General features: G+C 46.5%; 1 protein-coding gene and 1 pseudogene across 3 annotated transcripts in view; one reads left to right on the top strand and one right to left on the bottom strand.

Annotated features, from left to right (window-relative positions):
- DOCK5 (dedicator of cytokinesis 5) overlaps window positions 1-22,964 on the top strand; it is a 191,523-nt gene extending 168,559 nt beyond the window's left edge. For both annotated transcript variants that reach the window (XM_079139029.1, XM_079139030.1), the window contains exons 41-52: window positions 343-484; window positions 1,927-2,008; window positions 2,564-2,648; window positions 3,011-3,097; window positions 5,618-5,794; window positions 8,334-8,417; window positions 9,064-9,201; window positions 10,564-10,730; window positions 17,675-17,843; window positions 18,474-18,612; window positions 19,386-19,486; window positions 20,031-22,964. In XM_079139029.1, the coding sequence (XP_078995155.1) occupies window positions 343-484; window positions 1,927-2,008; window positions 2,564-2,648; window positions 3,011-3,097; window positions 5,618-5,794; window positions 8,334-8,417; window positions 9,064-9,201; window positions 10,564-10,730; window positions 17,675-17,843; window positions 18,474-18,612; window positions 19,386-19,486; window positions 20,031-20,135 (1,476 nt within the window). In that variant the 3' untranslated portion in view covers window positions 20,136-22,964. The remainder of the gene's footprint in view (window positions 1-342; window positions 485-1,926; window positions 2,009-2,563; window positions 2,649-3,010; window positions 3,098-5,617; window positions 5,795-8,333; window positions 8,418-9,063; window positions 9,202-10,563; window positions 10,731-17,674; window positions 17,844-18,473; window positions 18,613-19,385; window positions 19,487-20,030) is intronic.
- On the bottom strand, window positions 13,411-15,309 carry LOC306662154 (ubiquitin-like FUBI-ribosomal protein eS30 fusion protein; annotated as a pseudogene). The gene is made up of 3 exons: window positions 15,109-15,309; window positions 14,965-15,046; window positions 13,411-13,947 (listed from the first exon to the last, which is right to left on the bottom strand). The product of its transcript is annotated as a ubiquitin-like FUBI-ribosomal protein eS30 fusion protein (transcript).
- Window positions 22,965-23,398: the final 434 nt, after the last annotated feature.

Genomic DNA, 23,398 nt, shown 5'->3' with positions numbered 1-23,398 from the left:
AGGCAGCACCATTCAAAATGCAGGTCCACACACTCTTCCTGAGTCCAGATGAGATGCACATGGCATTCACACTTACAGATGAGTGAGTGCACTTCCTTCCTTCGTTGAGAATGTCCGCAGCATGCCTGGTGACCTAGTGGATTTAGATCAGGAGGCAGGCTACTCCCGTTTAGATCTGTGCTAACTGTGTGCAGGTTAACACTTCACTTGTCTAGCATGCCTGGTGACCTAGTGGATTTAGATCAGGAGGCAGGCTACTCCTGTTTAGATCTGTGCTAACTGTGTGCAGGTTAACACTTTACTTGTCATTTTTAATGATCTCCATTGTCTCTTGACCTGCAGAATAAAATCTTCATCTACCGGGGGAAGGAGTATGAGAGGCGGGAAGACTTCAGCCTGAGGCTGCTGACCCAGTTCCCCAATGCTGAGAAGATGACCAGTACCACACCCCCTGGAGAAGACATCAAGATGTCCCCGAAGCAGTGCATCCTGGTGTGGGCAAAGTGGCCCAGGGCTCCTTTACCCTGAGGCGGGTGCAGCTAAGCCAGAGAGGCTAAGGTTTGCAGCCCCTTCTGGGCAGGGAGATGTGTCCCTTGTCCTCAGACCACTCATCAAAGCAGGCTCCCATCTGATGTAAATTCTGTGGGGCCCTAAGATCCTTAGGGAGGAGTGATAAGCAGTCTGGAACGTGAAGGGGTGTTCTGGAGTCAGATGGGGTCCTTGAGGAGAGTGTGACTTCCTGTTCTGAGTTCAGTATTCTGTTAGAGACTAGAATCTTCATCATCCTCAGGGGTACTGATCCCAGGACACCCTCCCAGCACCCCTTCCTGCCTATGGATACCCCAATATTCAGATGCCCAAGTCCCTTGTGTGAGGTAGGATTTGCGTAGAACCTATACACCTCCTCCTGTATGCTTTAAATCTTCTCTGGATGACTTAGAATCCCTAATACAATGTAAACACTATGTAAAATAGTCGTCACACTATTGTTCAGGGAGTAATGACCCCAAAAAAGGGTCTATACGCTTCACCAAAGACAGAATTTTATATATATATACATATATTCATATATAAATAGTACTGGGGATTGAACCCAGGGGTACTCTACCACTGAGCTACATCTCCAGTCCTTTTTTGATTTTTTTATGCTGAGACAAGGTCTTGCTATGTTGCTGAGGCTGACCCCATATTTGCAATCTTCCTCAACCTCACGAGTTGCTTGAATTTACAGGTGTGCACCACCACACCTGGCTTAAAAAAAATGTTTTTGATCCGATGTTGACTGCATCCTTGGATACAGAACCTGTGGGTTTGGAGGGCCAGCCGTGTCTGCACTCGTAATGGGATGCTGGGGAGAAGCTATTTCTAAGACTCATCATTAAATCAGAGACGGTACACCTTTACCCCTGAGCAGGCTTGGAGGCCTGACTTTACCTCCTGCCAGTTGTGTGATCTTGGGTCTTAACCTCCCTCAGCCTCCACCTTCCTCCACTGAAGGAGAATGGTGGCATCCACCTAGTAGGGGGTTGTGTATATTATAGATGGACTCAGAACACCTAGTGCATTCCAAAGCAAGGCATTTAGTCAGCAGGTGGTTTCCAAAGACAAAAGCAATTCCTGTTGCCTGGACTCTGAATTCTGGCTATTTCAGAGGGATCCTTGTCCAAAAGAAATGATTTAAAACCATTTCTAGCCCCTCTTTCCGATATTTCATTAATCCCATTTCCTGTGGTAGGGATGCCTGCCAGGTGTCCATCCACAGGCAGTGTCCTGGGAAAAGTCACGTTGGTGATACAGAGGGGCGGCCATACCTGGTAAAAGGCATGGTCAGTGCCCATGCTGTTTCCGGCTGTAGCAGGGGAGTGGGGCCTCCCTGTGGCTCTCCTGGGAGGCCAGCCTCTTCGCCTTCCTTAACACGCTCCTCAGACATGCAGTGCTTCACCGTGAAGCCCGTGATGAGCCTGCCACCCAGCTACAAGGACAAGCCCGTTCCAGAGCAGATCTTAAAGTAAGTGGCTCTTTTCAATTTAAAAACAGAATAACAGTAACAACAACAACAACAAAACCTTACACACTTTTTATTTGGGGTGCATTTTAAAGTGAAGCCTTAAACTCACTAAAGTTTGGAAGACCTGTGCCCTGTTCTCGTTGGTTTCCAGGCAGAGGGAGGTCAGGAATTTCACTTTAGACATCAGATCTCTTAGCTCTGAAGTACACAGTGCTGTGTATTTAATTTATCCACTCAGAAGCAACACCGAGGACCGACTGGCAGGACCCCAGTGATCGAGGGCCCAACCCAGCCTCTTGAGGTTGATAGGTTTGTCACAGAGGCATCTGAATAAGATCCCACGTTACTTTTGAAAATGTGAGCTATGAAACTCATAATAATAAACCAGAGAACTGACGTAAGTCCACACAGCCTCGGCGTTTGCCGCGGGCTTGATCCACCACGAGATGGTGTCGTGGGCAAGCCTCAGCGTCACGGCTGTGCCAGCTCTGTGGAAGTCAGATCAAGCGGGCTGTGAGGGAGCGGGTTCAGCGTGGGTGTCCTGTCCTTTCCCAGCTACTACAGGGCCAATGAAGTGCAGCAGTTCAGATATTCTCGGCCGTTCCGGAAAGGAGAAAAGGATCCAGACAACGAATTTGCTGTGAGTCCACCCTGTTTGCCTTCTGAAGCGAGGTAAAATGGGCATCCAGACTGGCAGCCTCCATCTCAGCCACACAGGCAGCAGAACTGATGACACCCCTGGGGATAGAGGCTTCGCCTGCCAGTCACCTCGACCCAGGCTGTGGACTTGATGGAGAACAGCAGACTGAGGGTCACACTCTGCTGGACCTCAGGTCTCCAGCTGTAGAGGGGAGGGCTCGAGTGGATGATCCCAGCCAGCCTCAAACATCAAAATCCTTAAATTTGCCAGAAAATCTGGCCCTTTCGCTAGGAGGCACTTTACAGTCCCAGGAGCTTCTTGGCCTGGGAGCTGATGGACTTCCTGTTTTCCCCTTGCTCTAGACCATGTGGATCGAGCGGACCACTTACACCACTGCCTATACCTTCCCCGGGATTCTCAAGTGGTTTGAAGTCAAACAGATCTCCACAGTGAGTCATCTGGAATTGGCACCCAGAAATAAAAACTTTCTGTCTGCAAGGATAATCCCAGCCTTTGTGGCCCTCCCCTGCCGGCCTCCCCAGCTTGGCCGGCCTCCTCTGGCCAACTTTGTTTTTCAAAAGAGAAATAAAAGCCAGGCTTGTGTGATGGCCTGCTTTGTAAAGCCCATGCTACACCAGCCCTAAAGGTCACTCACAGTGAACGATTCTTTCATGGGCAGAGGAGCGTCCTCTCCCCCACCATCCTGCCAGCGCCCAGGCACATTTTTGGAATGCCTCCCAGGAGGTCCTGCCTCTGATCTCAGCCTCTCTCCCAGAGCCTCTCTTCTTTCATCCTCTGCTCCTGGCATCACCAGGGGCCCTGGCTCCAGCCCCTCCCCCAGTCCCAGAGCTGCCTGTTTCACCTTGCTGTGTATTTAATTTACTATATTTCCAGATTCCCTACTATTGCCCTGTTTCTTGTCCCCCGCTCGCTTCTGTTGCCACCAAACAGAGCCCCTTGCTGGCCTCACTGCCTGGGCTGTCTCGGGCCCTCTTCCTCCTGCTTCAGTGTGTGAATGCTGAATTGAGTAAACCTGACCTTTTCTTAGGTGTGTTCTTGTGCTCACAGCCCCTCCTGTCCCCCTCGGGCCTACGGTTGGAAGCTCAGGCTCCTCATAGGTGAACAGGGCCTCAACTCAGCCCTTCCACCTCTGTCCACCTCCATTCACCTCTGTCCACCTCCTGCCAGCTCCTAGGGAACCTAAGTGGAGAGTTCCATGCTCTTTCAGTTTTCTGTGACACGAGGTCGTTTTCTCTGCCTGAATGAAGTGTCCTCTTGCCACTTCTGGACCTAACTCCCATCGAGAGTCACTTTAGGCACCCTGTTCTTTCGAACACTTGGCCAGGTTAGGTCCCCTGTCACACAAGGCATTTTCTCTTTCTTTTTCGGCCTCCCTCTCTTCCTCCCTCCTTTTCTTTTATTCCTGTTGTTGTTTTGACAGAACTGGGGACTGAACCGAGGGTCACTCTACCACTGAGCTATACCCCCAGTCTTTTTTTTTTTTTTTTTTTTTTCAATTTTGAGACAGAGTCCTGCTACATTGTCCAGGCTGCCTTCAAAAGTCCTGCCTCAGCCTCCCAAGAAGCTAGGATTACAGGCCTGAGCCATCATGCCTGGCTGGTGCATATTTCTAATTTGTCATGTTTGCATGTCCCAAGTCCCCATTAAAACCATGAGCTTCTGCCAGCCATGAATTATATCAACTCTCTGTATCTGCAGTTTTCACACCTGCAGATTAAACCAGTCATGGATTTAACCAACCATTGATTGCATGCTATGAAGTCTAAAATGGCTTATCTGTACTGAACATGTATAGACTTTTTGCTTGCTGTTATTCCCTACAATATAGTCTAATGACTTTATGTAGCATTTATATTGTACCAGACATTAGAAGTACTCTAAAGATGATTTAAAGTTTATAGGAGATTACTTATAGGTTATCTGCAAATTCTGTACCATTTCATATTGGAAACTGGAGCTTCTGCAGATTTGGGTACACTCAGTGTCCTGGAACCAGTCCCCCAGAGAGTAAGCAACAACTGTATACCTTAATCACTTTTGTAACTACGGTCCATAGCATAGCATTGGCACAAAGTAGATATTGAAGAAATATTTCTTGGACTGGGGTGTAGCTGAGTGGCAGGGTTTCCACCTGACATGCACAAGGCCCAGGGTTCAATTGCAGCACCACAAAAGAATAAAAACGAAGTATTTAGAAGGATAAGTCTGAACCGAAGTTTAGGGTGCTCTCTAGCCCTCGTGATAAATCATTATTCAAGTATGGATGGTTTCTAGCAGAGACTTTTGGACCGAAGTCTGGATTAGGAAGTCCTATAACTGATAGTGGTACAATGAAGGGGAGGGTTTTTCTGGAAACCTGGCTTTGAAGACATTTCCTTAGGAGGCACTCTCTGAATCTACATTGTTTCTCCATCTGTTTTCATCAAACTCAGCCTGAATATCCTAATACACCCCGTTGTTCCAAGTTCTGTCAGCTACAGAATCTGTGCTGTGGTTACTGTGTGGTCTGAATATGGGGCTTCCGAGATCACTTGCCTCTTCTCAGAGAGGAGGCATCGGGGGCATTTTGGGTGGTCCAGAAGCGTCTCAGGCCTGCTCTTCTGCTGTCATTGATCTCAGAAATCTCTGAGGAGGCTTTGCCTAAGAAAATCCTTGCTACAATTTGAATTTTTACTTCTCACGTGTTCTGTAGAAACTGTGCTGCCAGGAATAATCGTTGCCAGAGCCCCAGGTTTTAAGTCCTTGTTCCCTTTCCAGGGGGATTTTAAATAGTTTATTTTGCCTCTTGCCAACCCGGCAGAGAGGTGTGGTGTCCAGATAAACAATCTGGACAAGCAGAACTTGGCCATCCCGTGGCTGGTGGGATCTGAGGCCTCTTGAGGGGAGGTCGGCTTGTTCCAGTCCTTGCCGTGGTGCTCACAGGTCTCCTTCTCCCTCGCTATTCTCAGGAGGAAATCAGCCCTTTGGAGAATGCCATCGAAACCATGGAACTGACCAATGAGAAAATCAGCAACTGCGTGCAGCAGCATGCCTGGGACCGGTCCCTCTCTGTGCACCCGCTTTCCATGCTGCTCAACGGCATCGTGGACCCAGCTGTCATGGGGGGATTCTCCAACTACGAGAAGGTGGGCTGGGTCCCAGGGTCCCAGGTCCCTGTGCCTCTCTGTGCCTGGTGAATTTGTTGCTTGTAACAGCTCTGACTTTTCACTCTCCCCCCTGTGAGTGGGCATCTGAAATTAGCAAAAAGATCATCCCGACCTCACACCTCCTGGAGACCAACAGCAGCCCAGCCAGGGGCAGACCACCTCCCCATAAAGCATCACTGAAAGACCAGTGCCTCTGGCCGAGGCACCGCTGTTCTGTCTTCCCTGGGAGGTGGACAGCCAACAGGTGTCTTTTCCTTCTGTAGTCTTACTCTGCTCTGCAGCTGGGAACGATTCAGTACCAAAAATACACTCTAGTTTGCTCGCGTTTGGTTTCAATAATAATTTCCACTGTTATAATGGAAGTCAATACAACAATAGGGTCCAAAATGCAATACTTTATAATAGCATAAAATGCTTGTGATGTGTACTCTTTCTTTCACTAATTTCCGTGTGTTATTTCCAAGTATTTTTATAGAGTGCCCCTAAACCACAATTTTTTTTTTTTAAACGCGTGTGCTGGGAATTGAACCCAGGGCCCTCTGTCATGGAATTGTATCCCAGCAAGTTTTTTTGGTTTTTTCTTTTCTTTTTTTTTTTTTTTTTTTGTTTGTTTTGTTTCTAGGGTTTGAACCTTGGGGCCCTTAACCACTAAAACACATCCCAGCCCTTTTAATTAAGACAGGGTCTTGATAAATTGCTTAAGACCTAACTAAGTTCTTGAACTTATGATCCTTTTGCCTCAGCCTCTGACTGAGATTATAAGTGTGCACCACCAAGCCTGGCTCACAAATATTTATATGCCAATATCTGGGAATGAGATACGGTTTCATGTGAAGTGTTTTCAGTGTTACAGTCTTCTAATTAAAATGAAAAAAAGGCAAAGATATATAAACAAATAAGTAGATTTCAGGATCTTTGACTTAAAATACTGCTAATTTATACTTTTAATTAATGTGTGTAACTTTATGCATTTCTAAATGTAAGAAAAAGCATAACCTATTAATTAGCTGGATATGGTGGGACGTTCCACATACAAGGTGGATTAAAACAACAGAAAGCCAGGAGTCTGAAAGCAAGGCGTATGCAGGGTTGGTTCTTTGTATGGGCTGTGCAGGAGGACACGGCCCACGCCTCCCTCTGGCTTCTCATGGTTTGCTGGCGGTACTTGGGCCTATCGATGCATCTTCTCCTTATGTCTCCTCACATGCACTATCCCTGTGTGCAGGTGTCTCCACATTCCACCTTATGAGCACCCAGGTCGTCAGGTTTAGGCCCACTCAACTCCAAGTACAGCGTCCCAGTGAATGACCTCAGCAACAGCCCTGTCACCAGGCAGAGTCACCTTCGAGGTGCCAGAGGTTACAACCTAAGCATGAATGCAGGACGCAATTCCCCCTACAACGTCTGCCCACAAGAGTTGACTAATATTTTGTTTGCCACATAGAATGGGCCACTTTCATATTTATACCATAGTTTTAAAGAGCTCTTGGGTTTCATTTAATGGTATTAGGGCTTTCACAGGAGTAGCAGAAAGAAGTGAGTTTGAAGGTCAGTCTTTGAAAGCACTTGGAGAGAGGGCTGGGGATATAGCTCAGTTGGTAGAGTGCTTGTCTCACAAGCACAAGGCCCTGGGTTCAAATCCCCAGCACTGCAAAAAAAAAAAAAAAAAAAAAAAAAGAATGTATGAAAGCACTTGGAGAAACGAATGTTAAGGTCCCGGAAGAAAATATATGTAATTCTTGTTGGAAATATTCACTGCAAACTTCTTTTTCTCTTTCCTAATGAATCCTGTCTTTAAAATGCAAGGCCTGTGTTTGGAATTTCAGTTGGTTTTTATTCTCCTATTACCAGGCCTTAGCTGGCAGGGCCTGAGTGTTCATAGATGAACTTGGCACTGACATGAAATAAGAAGGGCCACCAGCATTTAATGGCCTCAAAATGTCTTCATATCTATGCTTTTGGAGAGGCGAAAAGAGGAAAGTGCGATGCTAGCTTTCACTTAGCACAGGGAACAAATGTCATTCGGCCAGCATTTTGTGCGAGAGCGTAGAAGCTGCCAGTCACATCTCCTGCCGGTGACGTTTTGCTTTTTTCCTAATGATATTGACACAATTTGATGATGCATTTTTAGATATTGTCATTTGGACTGTCCTTCATTCTTTGGGGACGTTGTTCTTTTCTTAACATTTTGCTTCCCTGATGATTCTTATGCGATCAGCAAGTGTGCAAGGAACTGCATGCGTGTTTATGCTCATGCACACTTGGGTGTGGTGATTGCTGAGAATGTACTGTTGCTGGGACTTTGCATTTCAGAAAAACTGCAGAAGAGCACGTACTTTTTAAAAAAATGTTCTGCTGTGGGATAAGGGCCATCCCAGGGAAGGAAGGAACTTTTAGTTGGACGTTCCTGGTTTATCAGAACAGATGTGTTTCACCTTCCCTGGCTTTATGCCTGTTAGGGTCAAGTGCACAGATAGAGATGTGTTCTCATTCATGCTTTTGTATGCTCTGCTTTTAGGCTTTTTTTACAGAAAAGTACTTACAGGAGCATCCTGAAGACCAGGAGAAGGTAGAACTGCTGAAGCGACTAATAGCTTTACAGGTAAGCCCAGGAGGCCAGGTGTGCATGGGAGACCAGGTGTGCACAGGAAACAGGTGTGCACAGCAGAGCCTGCAGCTGGGTAGCCTCAAGAATCCAAGCTGCTCTCCTGACTTCAGTCTATGAGGCCACTTTCTGGGTTGTTTTTCTTTTTTGTTTTTAAATCTTATGGAAGCACAACCTATCTGGGTGTGTATTTGGCAGCAAGATTTAGGAATAGCATTTACTTTAACTGCTTAGTATTGGCAGGGCCTTCGTAGAGCTGAGATCGAAGTCCATATCCTGTTTTCCTGGCCTGCAAGATTGGCCTCTTTTCTCTTTTCTCATTGCTTTAGTGGGCAATGGAAGAAAATGCAGCTATCAAATTCAGCCTAAAGCCAAACCTGTCTGTTACCATCCACAGAAATGCACCAGGGCTCAGTGGGATTTGTCTTGCCATCAGCCCTTCCCGAGCTTAAGGCCTGTGTCCTTGGTGTGCAGGCTTCTCCACCTTATCCACTGGAATGCCTCCACAAGGCCTCACCTGGGAAGTGACATTGTTATTTAGTAGTGCCAAGTCTACCAGTCAACCCATCCACCCACCCTCCAAATCTGAATTATCCCTCTTTTTCCTAAAGCATATTTCTCCCTTTTACGTCCTTCCTTCCAGATGCCTCTGCTCACAGAAGGGATCCGCATCCATGGGGAGAAGTTGACAGAGCAACTCAAGCCATTGCATGACCGGTTGTCCTCCTGCTTCCGGGAACTCAAGGAGAAAGTGGAGAAGCTCTATGGGGTTATAACACTGGTAGGCTTGATCTAAAGCCCCTCCAGCTTTGTCTGGTCTCTTGTGCCTTTTATGACATTGTCAGTGGAGTGAGTTTAACAGCTCAGGTACAACCAGCAAGGGAGAGCAGGTTCTCCTCCTGATGACCTTGAACTGGCCTTGTGTTAGGTAGAGGTTCTCAAACTTGAAGCACCCATCAAGCTACAGGAAGACTTGTGAAAACAGATTGCTGGTCCTTATCCCCAGAATTGCTGATAGCCCTGAGTGGGGCCACACATTTACATTTCTAACAAGTTCCCTAGTGACACAGTGCTGCTGGGCAGGGCACAGCTTTTAGAGAACTGCTCCACTAGCAGTTGAGGTTTTCCTAAGTATAGGCACTGGCTGTTCCTGTCTCATCGTGCCCAATTCTTTTAGTTGTTCCAGAACCTTCTATTTTGATGAAAAGTTTACAGCCTTCACAACTTTTTAGAGGAGAAGGAATTGAAAAGTCCATCCTGGAGTGCGTGCAGCTGACTACATGGTGCCTGCCTTTCCTCCAAGCCGTGGTTTTCTTTTTTCCTCCCGAGGAGCTGGGTGGAAGGGTGCACATGCTGACCTCTGCTCTCCAGCATTGACGTTATAAGTGGTTCTAGTTCATTTCTCTGATGTTTTGTCCCTGAGTCCATCCTGGTCTTATTCTATTTTGTTTTGTTTTGTTTGGGGGATTGAACCCAGTGGTACTCAACCACTGAGCCACATCTCCAGCCGTTTTTTAAAAAATATTTTATTTAGAGACAGAGACTTGCTAAGTTGGTAAGGCTGGCTTTGAACTCACGATCCTCCTGCCTCAGCCTGCTGACCTGCTGGGATTACAGGTGTGCACCCCGGCGCCTGGCTGTGGTCTTATTCTTAAACCCCTGGTTTCAGATCCTTTCCTCAGATGAAGCTCCTCATCCATCTCCACCAGAACCCCCAGAGTTTCCCTTTGGCCATTTCTTTTAGTCATAGAAGCGCTCAATCCTACCTTCTTCCTATGAATTTGCCTCCTTACCTTCTGCTAGTTCAGAGTTCCTTCTAGGGACATGTGTCTTTTGCACACAAGTTCCCAGTCGGGGACTAAGCTTTGAGCTACCAAGTTTTGTCATCATTAAAAGCAGGCCAGTATTAGCAGGTACATTTAGCCTGAGGTCACATGGCGGTAATTCTGCTGGTGACATTTCTTGGGAAAGTAGATCAGTGTTCTGTAAATGACCAGGTTAAGCTTCAGGGCTACAATCTCCTGAAATTTTTCTCTTGGGCCAATGTTCCATCTTTTAAAAAAACCAAGCAGCAGGGTGGCCACACCGGATCACACGGCCGAGTCCCAGGTCCGCTAACCCTGAGCGGGCGTGTGTCTTCCAGCCACCCAACTTGACGGAGAGGAAGCAGAGCCGGACGGGATCCCTGGTGCTGCCCTACATCATGTCTTCTACGCTGCGGAGGCTCTCCGTGACCTCTGTGACCTCCTCAGTGGTCTCCACTTCTTCCAACTCCTCTGATAATGCGCCTTCTCGGCCAGGATCTGATGGGTAAGGGCCAGGTGGGCCTTGAACCCCCTGGAGGGTGGGGTGACACCTCATTCTGTTTGCCTTTGGTCCCTAGAGTGAGACTCGGTCTATGTAGACACATTACTCTGAAAAGTAATTTGGAGAGCACAGTCGTCAGCCTGTCCACCGTCCTTACTAGGAACGTCATTGTGAATGACAGTGATGATCGCTGAAACTGAAAAATGAAAAAAACATTTATTTTCATGATCCTGCCACCCTGTTATATACAGTTACTCACCCAATTTTTAACATTTCCAATTTTTAAAAATAATGTGAAATTTTTTACTTTATATACTGGCAATATAATTACACAGTATGAAGATCCAAAGGTAGAAAAGGGCATATTGTGAAAAATCTCCCTTCAGTCCTTGGCTCCCAGTTACCAGTACCACTCCCCAGGGCGACTGATGCTTAATGTTCAGGTTCTCAGTGCCCTTCCAGAAACACTTTATAGGTACACAAGCAATACCTAAATGCGTATTCTTCTCCATGCTTTTTTTGTACAAATGGTATAGCATTCTCTTTACCTTGGTCTTTTAAATATCTTGAAAATTGTTCCATTTCAGAACCCAAAGAGCTGCCTCTTGTCCTGTCTTTATCTGCAGACATCTCGCCATGTGTCTGTACATGATCTGTCCCACTATCGATGGACATCTAGTTGACTTCAGTCTTTCCCTATCACTGTGTTGTGGCCGTGAATATCAAATGGAAGTCATTTTCCACGTATGCAAGTTGTATTAGACAGCTTTTCAACTATAATGAAATACCTGAGGTGGTTAACTTCTTAAAGAAAAGAGGTTTATTTAGCTCATAGTTTTGGAGGATGAAAGTCCAATCAGCATAGTAAAGCTCTAACAAAGTCCCCATGGCGGACAGCAGCCTGTGTGGTGAGGCAGGAGGCAGAGGGGGAGGACAGGGCCAGGCCTGCACTTTTTATAACAGCCCTTTCACAAGAACTCAAGGGCTGCACATGAACCATCCATCGTAATCCCTTTCAAGGGCAGAGCCCCCAGTGACCTCCCACTAGACCCCACCTCTCAAAGGCTCCACCACCTCCAAGTGCTGCCACCTTGGGGACCAAACTTCCAATAACTAGGTCAGAGAAGCCACATCCGAATCATAGCCCGAGTATAGCAATATGAGAAACCTCCCACAGGGGAGATATGGATCTCTGCCCCGTCACAGAAATACGTTTACGATGTTGAAAATCATCCTTAAGTGGACTTCCTTACTACCCCACCAGTTCACACCCACCACAGCCGGCCTGGCTGCCCTGCACTTGCCACCAAACTGTGCTGTGTCTTCTTAATTTTTGTCAATCTGATAGATGAAGAATGTTTTCTTGTAGAGGTGTTTTTATTTTGTGTTATGTTTTGCTTTTGTCTTGGGTAAAGTTGAAGATCTTCTCTTTTGTTTAGTAGCCATTTTTATTCATTTTCTATTAACATGGTACAGTATTTTATATTTTTCTGTTGGACTGTGGACCTTTGTAATGAGTTGAACAGTTTTCTCCAATTTCTTCTTTGTCTTTGACTTCAGTTTTTTCCCTTCTAATTTCTTATTGAAATTGTACTGACTTTTTGGTGTAGTCATGTATATATGTATGTGTGTGTGTGTGTGTGTGTGTGTGTGTGTGTGTGTGTGTGTGTTTACAGTAGTCATTAAAAAATGTACTGTATCCACTGCTTGGCCTGACCTGTCTTCTCCTACTTGGCCACCTTGGGAGTTTGACCTCTCACGTTTATTTGTGTGTCTGTGTGTGTGTGTGTGTGTGTGTGTGTATTTTTTCCGACATGCTGGGTTTTAAGTCATCATTAAAGGCCTTCCCCCTTCTGAGATAACCAAAAAAGTTACTGGGTTTTTTTGTTGACTTTCAGAGTTTTGCTATTCCCAATTAAGTGTGTGATTCTTTGGGATTTATAAGCTGTGAAGTGGTTACCCAGTTCTCCCCATAACACTTAGGGAGCAAACCAGCTTTCTTCCGCTCACTTGAAATGGCACTCTTATCACAAATCAAATTTCTGTATGGTCTTTCGTCTGTTTGTGGACACCACCCCCAATTTCCTTCATTTATTCATACCTTGATATTATATCATTTTAATGACCATAGAGTTAAAATGTTTTTGATTTCTAATATTCTTTATCAGAATTTATCTAATCAGTTTTTCTCATTGCCCAGTTGTGGATTAACTTGCCTAGAATGCTATTGCATTTTCATTGGGAACATGCTAGATTAATTGACTAGCTTGGGAAAGGTTGATGGTTTTTGAGTGTTGAGTCTTCCCTGCCAAAAAATGGGCTGCCTTTCTATGTGTTCAAAGTTAAGATGTTTAAAAGGAGTCATTTGCAGTTGCATCTTTCCTCAGTTGGTTACTACTTGTACTCATTTGGGGGGCTGTGCTGGCAATTGAACCCAGGGGTACTTAACCACTGAGCCTCATTCCCAGTCATTTTTATTTTTTATTTTAGGGCCTAGCTAAGTTGCTGGCTGGCTTTGAGCTTGCGATGCTCCTGTCTCAGCCTCCTGAGTGGCTGGGATTACAGGCGAGCGTCACCCCATCCAGCTTATACAATATTTTACCAATGTATTAGAAACTTTAAAAAAAAGTTTTACATCTTCATCACTCAGAGAGAACTACTGTTAAAAGTTTAGTTATTAATTTTTTTAAAAAGTACATATTTTATACCAATGAAGAACTGTTCTATGGACTAGTGCTTAATTTAATATAAATGATGAGTGTAAACACATCATTAATTATTCACAATAGTGTTAACTATAATTTTTTTTCTGGATAAAATGACTTTATTAGAGAAAGCAAAGATTACATAGGACTTAAGAGTTGGCATTGGGGCCTTTCTTCTTGCCAAAGGTGGGCACAATATTGACAAAGTGTCGGTTGTACTGCATCCGCTGCTTGGCCTGACCTGTCTTCTCTATCTCCTGTTTGGCCACCTTGGGAGTCTCATCTCTCACTTTCCCAGCACAGGCCAGAGAACCATGCGCTTTACCTCCAAGCTTGTGGCTGGCTACTTCCAAAGTGGTCAGGGCCTCCACCCCACCCTGGCCTAGAGTAGCCTCGTCCTTCAGTGAGTACCTGCCAGGAGCACAGCTTGATCTTCCCAGGTAACACCCCCAGTGAGGCCACATGAGTTAACTGGGCGACCATCTCCTGGCAGGGTACTTCAAGGGTGTGTAGCTCTTGGGTGCAAAGAGCTACATGTTAGTGACTGAGCCGCGGCCCCAGCTGTCACTACTGTGAAGACGGAGTCGAGAAAGAGCATGAATGTTTAATTCTGCATTATAATAACTACATCATAGAAGTAACCTGCCTGAGTGGCACTCCATCTGTAAATCAAATATTTAATATTTCCTACATTATTTATACATCCTTTTTCATGGACGTAGATCTCTTCGCATGTCCCCAGTTGTAGCACAGGCTGAGTTCGATACTTCAATTTTCCTCCTTTTTATTTTCCATGTTGCTCTGTCTTCTTTATTAACATCAGTTTTTATTATTTTTTATGGTGATATACCATCATATGACTGTGTCATAATTGATCCTTCTCCTACTGTAAAATATTTAAGCTGTATCATTACTTCCAAATATTGACTCATATATAACATTATAAATTTGAATGGAAAAATATTTAGCTTGTATCAATATAAAATATTTTTTAAGAAATCATAGCAAGCATATTTGTTTATGTAGCTTTGCAGTTGTTTATTTAGAATACATTTTTAGAAGTCACACGTTACCTTCTCAGGGGATGAACTTTTCTACAGTTCTTGGTATCAGATATCAATATGTAATGTTATATGCCATATGTGAATGATCACATCATTCTTAATCCCTAGAATTATATTATATAAATCATATTAAATAATATCTGATTCATGTGTTCGTTTCCTACAATTTTTATCGTGCCTTAAAGAGATACTACACACTACCTGAAAAACAGAAGTTTCTGTTCTGTTCAGTAAGACTCTTGAACTGTGTCTCATTTTAAAAAGAGAAGTTTTGAAGCAGCCATTAAATTCAGAGGTACAGTGTGTGCAGTGGGTAACGGGAGTCCTCCTCCGGGCCCCAGGCGAGGTGGGTTATTCCTCTGCCCCTGGGTTAGAAGTCAGCAATAATACTTTCTAACATTTATTCAGAATGTTCCTTACAAGCAGCTCACACCAGTAGACACTCAGTGACCCCACTTTTCCTAGTACCCATGACTTGTCTCAGCAATGGTGATTTTGCCTTCTGTGAAGGTGGCGATGTTTTGTTGGTCAGGTACACCATTGGGCTGCCCTGCAGGCGGGCACAGGAAGTGCATACTCAGGGCACTCGAAAAGCAAGAGCCTGAAACTCACGTGCTTTGCAAGAAGATAGCACTCAGTGCTGGCGAGGTCCGGCCTCCCAGTCTTGAGCAGGTTCTGGAGGTCTGAGGTGCAGCCTGATGACCTCAGGTAATAGCGCTCTAGTGCATTCTGGAAATTCCCCTGTAGCGGTGCTGGGTGTGCTGGCCACAGGGACATCAGACCATCGAGGTTATATCTTAAACACACTGACATTTTTGTCAGTCACATCTGAATACAGTTGGAGAAAAATTGAAAAAATTATTTTTTAAACTTTTTGATACATTAGGAAAAGTAGCCAAGTATTCATTATTAAGGAAAAAATAATTGACACACAACTCCTTGAGACTTGGCTTTACTTATTTTATGGCTGCGTCTGGTTCAACATTAGGCTGTAGAGGAAATGTGGACCTAGTGTCCCCAGGTCACTCTCTTCTTCTCCCTCAGAGACCCCTGTGGGGTTTCTTCTCCCTTCGCATATTGCTGTTTGAGGTGATTCTTTTTGTTTAGTTTGGTTTGCTTGGTTTCATCTGAGTCTTTTTTGGAATTTAATGCTACAATACTTCCTAAATTCAAAGATTCAATGAGCAGTATCTCATTAAATATACTAATGATTGCCAGATGTGCAGTGGCACGCTCCTGTGATCCCAGTGACTCAGGAGGCTGAGGCAGGAGGATCACAAGTTGAAGGTCAGCCTCAGCAACTTTGTGAGACCTTATCTCACAAATAAAAAATAAAAAGGGCTGGGGATGCAGCTCAGTGGTACAGTGTCCCTGTGACTGGGACAAAAAAAAAGTTCTTTTTGGTATTGAGAATGTGTGGATGACCTACATTGACACTTGCATTATCGCCACTAGTCCCTAGTTTGTATTAGGAGTCAGTTATTCTACGACTTTTAGTAAGTACTAGTGACACATCAAAGTATCACACAGAAGAGATTCGCCACCCTAGGAATCCTTTGTGCTTTTCCTGTTCGTCCTTCTAACTCGACTGAATTTTAATCAAACCAGGGCTTACTAGCAGCTGCGAGCAATGCCATCATACAGGTGTAACAGGTACCTTTTCCTAGTGGGTTTGCCCCATGCCTCGGCCTCCTTGCCTCCTCCACCCCACTCCAGCACGCACAGGTAGGCATGCCCATCCTCTGTGAGGACCAGGCCACTGCCACATATGGATGCATGCCGGAGGAGTTCTGCACTCAGGAAACGGGACGCAGTGCCTGCGTCAGCTGCAACCCATATTCTAGTTTAGTCAGCGGTGCCAGCAACGTCCCCCGTAGCCTCTGCTGGTGCCGGATCCAGTTGAGTTCACACTGTTTGGCCGTGTTTCTTTGCACGCTCTGAGCTGGCATACATAGTCTCCTTGCCTTTCTTTGTCTTTCATGGTATCGACAGTATTTGGGGTTTTAGTCCAGTTATTTTGTAGAGGTTCCCTTACGTGGGGTTTGTCGATGTCTCCTTGGCTCCGTGTTCAGGTGCCCGTTTCTGTGGGGTTGGACCCTTCCAGGTATTTAGAGGCATAGCATGTCTGTTTTCTCCTTATGGGTGAGGTGAGTCAATCACGTGGATAAGGTTTTGTCTATTTTCCTCTCAACGTGTTTCGCATTTGTCATTTCGTGATTAATAAGTAACATATGGAAAGATGGTCTGAGACGGCCCTATTCTCATCAGACTCTTTCCCACTACATGACATGTAGGTATGAATCTTTTTCAAAATGTTTTTAGTTGTAGATGGACATTAATAGTTTTAGTTGTAGATGGACACAATACCTTTATTTTGTTTATTTAGGGGTTTTTTTTGTTTGTTTGTTTTTTGTTGTTTCTTTCTTCTTCTTTTTTTTTTTTAATGTGGTGCTGGGGATTGAACCCAGTGCCTCGAGCTTTCTAGGTAAGCGCTCTACCACTAAGCCAGAACCCAAGCCCCGGAGTATGAATCTTGAATGGATCAATTTTTGTTATGGTACTTGAACATCTGTCATTATATAAGACTTTTAACAGGTGTTCATAGGTGCCAACCACTGTTCTAAGCATTTGGTAACACTCAATGGAGTAGGTATTATTTTTTTAATACCTTCATTTTATTTATTTTTATGTAGCACTGAGGCTCAAACCCAGTGCCTCACACATGCCAGGCAAGCGCTGTACCACTGAGCCATGACCCCAGCCCTTATTATTTTTAATCCCCATTTTACAGGTAAAGAAACTGAGGTATGGAAGGTGGTGTGTCCAGGGTCACCCTGGTAAATGTAGGTAGGATTTGAACACAGTCTGACAGTGTTACTACTACAGAGCTGCCCACTAATCTACTCTAGGGATCCTTTCTTTGCCCATACATTTGATAAGCCTGTCTGTTCCTGGGATAAGTAGTCACTGATACTTTTCCCCTGCCTTTGATGGTCTCCTTCCTGTACCTTTATGATGAGGTGTTTGTTCAGTCGGGAGGTGAAATTTCAGGTTTAGAACCTGAGCATGAGGTGCTGGGTGAACATCAGGTTGAGGAGCTAAAAAGGACCCTGGTCCTTTTGGCGTAGATTTTGGTGATGAGAGTTCTGAGATTTTTTACCTCGTTCCTGGCTGACAGGTCGATCCTGGAGCCACTCTTTGAGCGCAGGGCCTCATCAGGTGCCAGAGTGGAAGATCTGCCCCTCAGAGAGGATGGCGAGAACCGGATCAGCAAGTTCAAGAGAAAAGACTGGAGTCTGAGCAAGTCCCAAGTCATTGCAGAGAAAGATCCAGAACCTGATCTGATGGTAAAAAGAAAAGAAAAAAACACATATGTATACATTTTAAAGAGCAAGGAGGCGTGTCATTGCCTGCCCTGCGTCAGGCACGTCCCTTTTGCTCCAGAGCAGTGAGTCACCAGCCAGAAGCCTGGCTGCAGCTCGTCTGTCCGACTGCAGCTTGTGGCTGTGCAGATCACAGATGGTGGCAAGAAAAGCGCGTGCAGAGAATTCCAGTCTCTAAGTCAACACTGGCGCAAGATCTCGCGCCCACAACGTAAACACGTGGGTTGCTGCTTGCAGTTGTGGTTCTCACCACTGTGTTCCATGAGTCAGTCCAAACATTGTCTTGTCTTTTAAGTTAAAAAAAATCACTTTTCTTCCATGAGCCACATCAAGTCGTGAAGTGGGGTGAGGCCAACTTTGCCTGAGAATCAGAGTGGCCTATTTCCAACCTGGATGACACCGTCTGACTGTGGTCAGCGGTCAAGCCAGTGGCCAGCCAGGAAGCGATCTGTGGTCCAGTGACTCCCAGTGAGGGTCTCTGCCAGCGGCTTCTGGAATCGAGCCCTGCTCAGCAGACAAGGCTGTGGAGAGCCCTGCTGAGCTCAGCTTTCTTCACTGAGAGAATGTTTTCCTGTTTTCCTCTGTGATACTTAGAGCCCAGCCAGAAAAGTGCAAAGGCCAAAGAGTCTCCAACTGGTGGACAGTCGGTTAACGCCATTCCATGCCTCCTCACCTCCTCAGTCAACGCCTCTGAGCCCGCCGCCTCTCACTCCTAAGGCTACCAGGACCCTCAGTAAGTTTCCCGAGGTCTCGAGTATTCTTTGAGGTAGGAAATGGAGTATGTTTATGAATATGGATCATTTTTACTCAAACCAGATACAAAGTATATGAGATTATTGTAAAGTTTGATTCAGTTCAGTGGTCGTGGGTGTATTACTACCACTGAGTGGGTATAATAGAACCACTGAAAGTCCAAAAGTCCCTTTTCCTATTGCAAATGAGGTAAATTCAGACTAAGACCAGAGAGCAAGTAACTTATGAACTAACCAGTGCATGGTTAGACCTTGCAGGGAGAAGAAGTAGACCCACTCGACATACTCTACAGTCTGTCGTGGGAACCAGCAAGATACAACTTGGAGAAAATAACAGGGTGCCCACAGGCACAAAGGAGGGACGGGTCTTCTGCTGCCAGGTGGGACAGTAGCCAACCAGGAGTCAGACATAATTAAGTAGGATTACCCGGAGGACAAGGACGTTTCCTAGGAACTTGGGATATATCAGAGAACAGAGTAACACCCTAAATTCCAGAAAATAGTCTCATCTTCAGCTTAATGGCAAAATGTCCTGAACAAAAAAAAATGGTATTTTGGCTTCAGAACTTCTTCTGGCAAATGAAAGGTGCTCCCTTTTGTTGTGAAGATCAGAGGTTGTCTTCATTCTGTCCACAGAAACCACAGAAAATGGTGTCAGCAGACTCGATTGGCCAGGCTGGCGTAGGCGTCACAGTGGTGGGCATTACTTCTCTGAGATCCTTCTCTCAACCTCCGTCCACTCTGTTGTTTCTAGGCTCCCCGTCTTTGCAGACAGATGGACTGGCGGCTTCTGTTCCACCTCCCCCTCCCCCCAAAAGCAAGCCCTACGAGAGCAGCCAGAGGACCTCCACTGAGGTAGGGAGCCCATGCGTGACAGTGCGGTCACAGCACCGCTGGCAGGGAGACGGTACGGGACTCTCCAAGCTTTCCAGTGAGGTTTTCCCATGCGTGTGTCCCTGTGGTGATCTGGGCACATTCGAGACCACAGAGATGGGAAGTAAAGATATGCAAGGGGACCTCATAAAACTAAGGTGGAGCGGATTCCTGCCCATAACACTGGGGACAGGTGACGAGGTCAGTGAGCTCACGTTCACACTGACGAGCTCACCTCTGAGTGACAGCCGTTCTGGAGTGGCCTCTGATGAATTTCCCTCAGCAAACTTGATAGAGGGCTTTGTGTACGGATGCCAGGTACCCAAGAGCTGGGGCGTGCGTGCGTGGCGGGGAGAGATTGCTCAAGGGGAACAAGGAGGACGCGTGCGCCTCGGTTCCCGTTTACCTTGCAGAGGCGGTGGAGATACAGACCCATTCCAAACTGAAGCAGAAGCGGGGATGGGGAGCAGGCAGAACTGAGGAGGGCAAGAAATCTCATTTCCATTTTCACGTGTCTGCCCCCCAGATCGCACCCCCGCTGCCTGTCAGAAGAGAAGCCAAAGCCCCACCCCCACCGCCTCCCAAAGCTCGGAAGTCTGGCATCCTTTCTTCTGAGCCTGGATCCCAGTGAGGACCTTGCCCCAACTTTGCAACTCCGAGTGCCTTGGACAGCGGCTGCCTGAGAACTGGCCTTCAGGAGTGGGTGCCTTGTCACCAGGGGCTCCCTGCGCTGCGTTCCTGATCAGAGACCATGTTCTCCAGCCCCAGACTGGCTTTGTTCTCTCAAAAGCGTCTCTTTGATAGATGTTTGGGGCTGTGCCACACCCCCTCCAGCCCAGGGGAATTCTGGAACTGGCCACGCCCCCTGCACTTCTCAAGGAGAGCGCTCCTCCTCTGTGATCACATTTCAGCCTCTACTGCAGAGACCCTGGGGTCTGCAGAAGCCTGCACCAGTTCTGCAGCCTCCATACCTGTGCTCTGGAGCGGTTTCTTACTTGGCTTCTGAAAAGCTGCGTTTGAGACTTGGTGGTTTCTTTCGCCCGTGCATACCCATCCCATCCAGCATCTAGGAAGAGACAGATGTCAAGTACCCTCTAGCAGCCAAGGCGACCCTGTATTTCTGTCTACTGTGTTTCCTTTGAGGGAAAGAGAACACGCATTGTTCATGGAGATTGAATGCTTTCAGGTGTGGACGGCCATCATCGCTGAGACTTGCCTTTGGCTTTGCTCCTGGCTGATGGCCCCTGCATAGCAGCTGTGCCTCCTTACTACGGCTCCCTCTGCAGCTCTTTTGCACGGTTTCCTGTCCTTCCTCGGAGCTCAAGTCCCTGGCTCTGAGGGTCCTGGGAGTTGGGTTCAGCAGCTTCTTTTCCAGATCCCACTCAGATGCCTCTGTGGCCCCTGTCCACGTCCTGATTTTACCCTGGAGAGTACAGTGCAATATTTCCCTTTCATTATTTATTCTTCTTGATCATGGTATTAATTTGATTATGTGCTAATGGTACTAATGTCAGTGCTTCTTTTCAGAAGAAAAAAAATGGGAAGATTTAGATGACCAAATATCACATGCACGCAGGCACACGAAGTTACAGACGTTTTGAACTAGAAGGGTGAAAGGTCATACAAAAAACTCCCTTTTTGTAGATAAGGAGACTGAGGCTCCCCCTGCAATTGGTACTACAGATTTCTACTAATAACCCTGCTTGCTACCATAGGCTGTGCCTGGATACCGCTCAGAGCTAGAGTGCTCCTCCACCCAAGTCCTCAGCACCTCGCCCTGGCTGTAACAGTACCTGAAATGTTCCAGATATTTCTGTTTGCATGTCAAAGGCAATGCAGAAAACTTGTTGATTGTGACTCTGAAGGTCAGTGTAGGGGGAGCACTCCAGGCGTCTCTTCCCTGACCTGGCCCAGAATCCTTTTCCCCAAGGCCAAGAGCAGAGAAGGAGTTTGCAGCGGGAGACTCTCTTCGCCTCTGTGACTGTGCACTGGTCTTCCTCCCACCTTGTTAGGAGAGACATGCTGGTTGCCCCACAACCAAGGAAGCAAAAACCTCTGCCACCGGTGCAGCTGTCCCTCAAGAACCAGTGTGCCTATTCCAGAAGTGCATGGAAATCGGTGTCGTTACCCCAACCCCGGAGCACCTAAGTGGGATCATGGAAACGACATGGACTTTGGAGTCAAACCCATTTGGTCCCAGTTCCCAGCCAAGACACTTATTCACTCTGCAAGCTCCAAAAAGCATTTGGCTTTCTGACTTTTCCTTTTCTCGCTTTTCCTTCAAAATGGGGATAGTGCCTTTCACACAGGTTATTGTGGGGCTCAGGGAGAGGGGCCGTGTGAAGGAGGGGGTACTGGTGTACCCCCTCTTTCTTCCTCTTAAACATGAGTAGGATCTGGAACTCTCCAAGAGCGTTATTGATGCTCTTGACCTTTCTCAAGGCGATGCGGGCTGAGAGCGCGTGTTGGTTCTGTGCACGCAGCCCTCCTCCCAAAGCCTCCACCTTCTCCACAGGTAGTTATGACCAGAGAGGACGTGAGGAAGAATGGAAGAGGGTTTTAAGTGGGAAGAATCAAGCTGTGCAGAGAAGGGAGGAGGCAACAGAAAGGCCTCCCATAGAGCCCGGGACAGCTTCAGACAAGTCACCCAGCATACTGCCCGGAAGGGAGTGGCAGGCCTCACCCTATCTTTCAGTCTGCCATTAAAGTTCAAAGATGTAAACTGGATCATTAAAAAAAATAAGACTCTGGCCTGTCTTTCCAGAGCAGAAGCAGTGAATTTCCAGTCTGGTCTTTGAGTAGGGGTGAGGGAAATGTGACCCACCAAAGTTCAGGTTCTCTCTCTTTTGTGATAGAACATACATTTTCCATGCGAGTCCCCTTCCATGTTGATGAGAATAGTAGTTCTCAACTCTTCAAACAGGCTCCCAGGGGTGTTGCAGATACTGGCTTGCGGAGGACATTTGACGGATTGTTTCCTTGGGAAGCTCCATGGGGTAGGCAGAAGTCACATTTGACAGGAAGTCATAAATAATGTCTGTCCTGGGGTCAGAGAGGAAGAAAGCAAAGAAACACCTAATGACTACATTAAATGCAGAAGAGATGAGCAGCAGGGAGAAGAGGGAAAGGACTAGTCTTCATTGTCCCAGAGATCTTAGCAAGACATTGAAATCAGCCGCCAAATTGCCACAACCTTCTGTGCATACCGGTTCATGTTTTGTGTTGTGATCGTATTATCTCTCCCTCCCTCTCTGTCCTGGTGACTTGTCGTGCTCGGAGATTCTTTGCTTAAAGCATTGTTGCCTTCAGCACTGATGAAGTTCCTCTTGGAGGCCAGACCCACTGCTGGCCCTTCAGGACGTAGCATTTGAAGGTGTTTAGCGGAAACAGCCCAGAATACAAAGACAGGTCCCTCTGTGTGCTGCACGATTGCAAAGTCAGGGTGAAAATGTGACCCTCAATCAGGGTTGCCCGCCTTCTCTACCTTCACCCCATGGCTCCATCTGCTCCTGCCAGGGGTGCCCCTTATAAACCGCAGCCACACCGCAAGTCCAAAGATGGAGCAAGGTGCTGAGCGGGTTAGGAGGTACCCCACCTTAGTTAACTCTCCAACCTGAAGGAGTCTCTCCCCTCTAGTTGGCCTCTAGGTCATGGGACAATGTCTTATTTTAACATTAAATTGAAAATGACCTACAGTTCAGGGCACAAATCTTGGGAGTGTGGACAGATAGATTTTGAGATAGCTAAACACCTCGTCATCACCTCTCAGATTCAGACAAGACTTCCAGCCTCCCAGAAGGTACCCATGGCGCCATTTTGTGAAGGGTATTTAGAAGGTCCTCTGAGCTTGTGCCTTCCTTCCTCGCCCTTCTCAGATATAACAGAAAGGGGAGA

The sequence above is a fragment of the Sciurus vulgaris genome (genome assembly GCF_902686455.1).
Source record: "Sciurus vulgaris genome assembly, chromosome: 5".
Lineage (NCBI taxonomy): Eukaryota > Metazoa > Chordata > Mammalia > Rodentia > Sciuridae > Sciurus > Sciurus vulgaris.
Note: the sequence above shows the minus strand (reverse complement) of the source record. Positions and strands in the feature narration are given on the sequence as shown.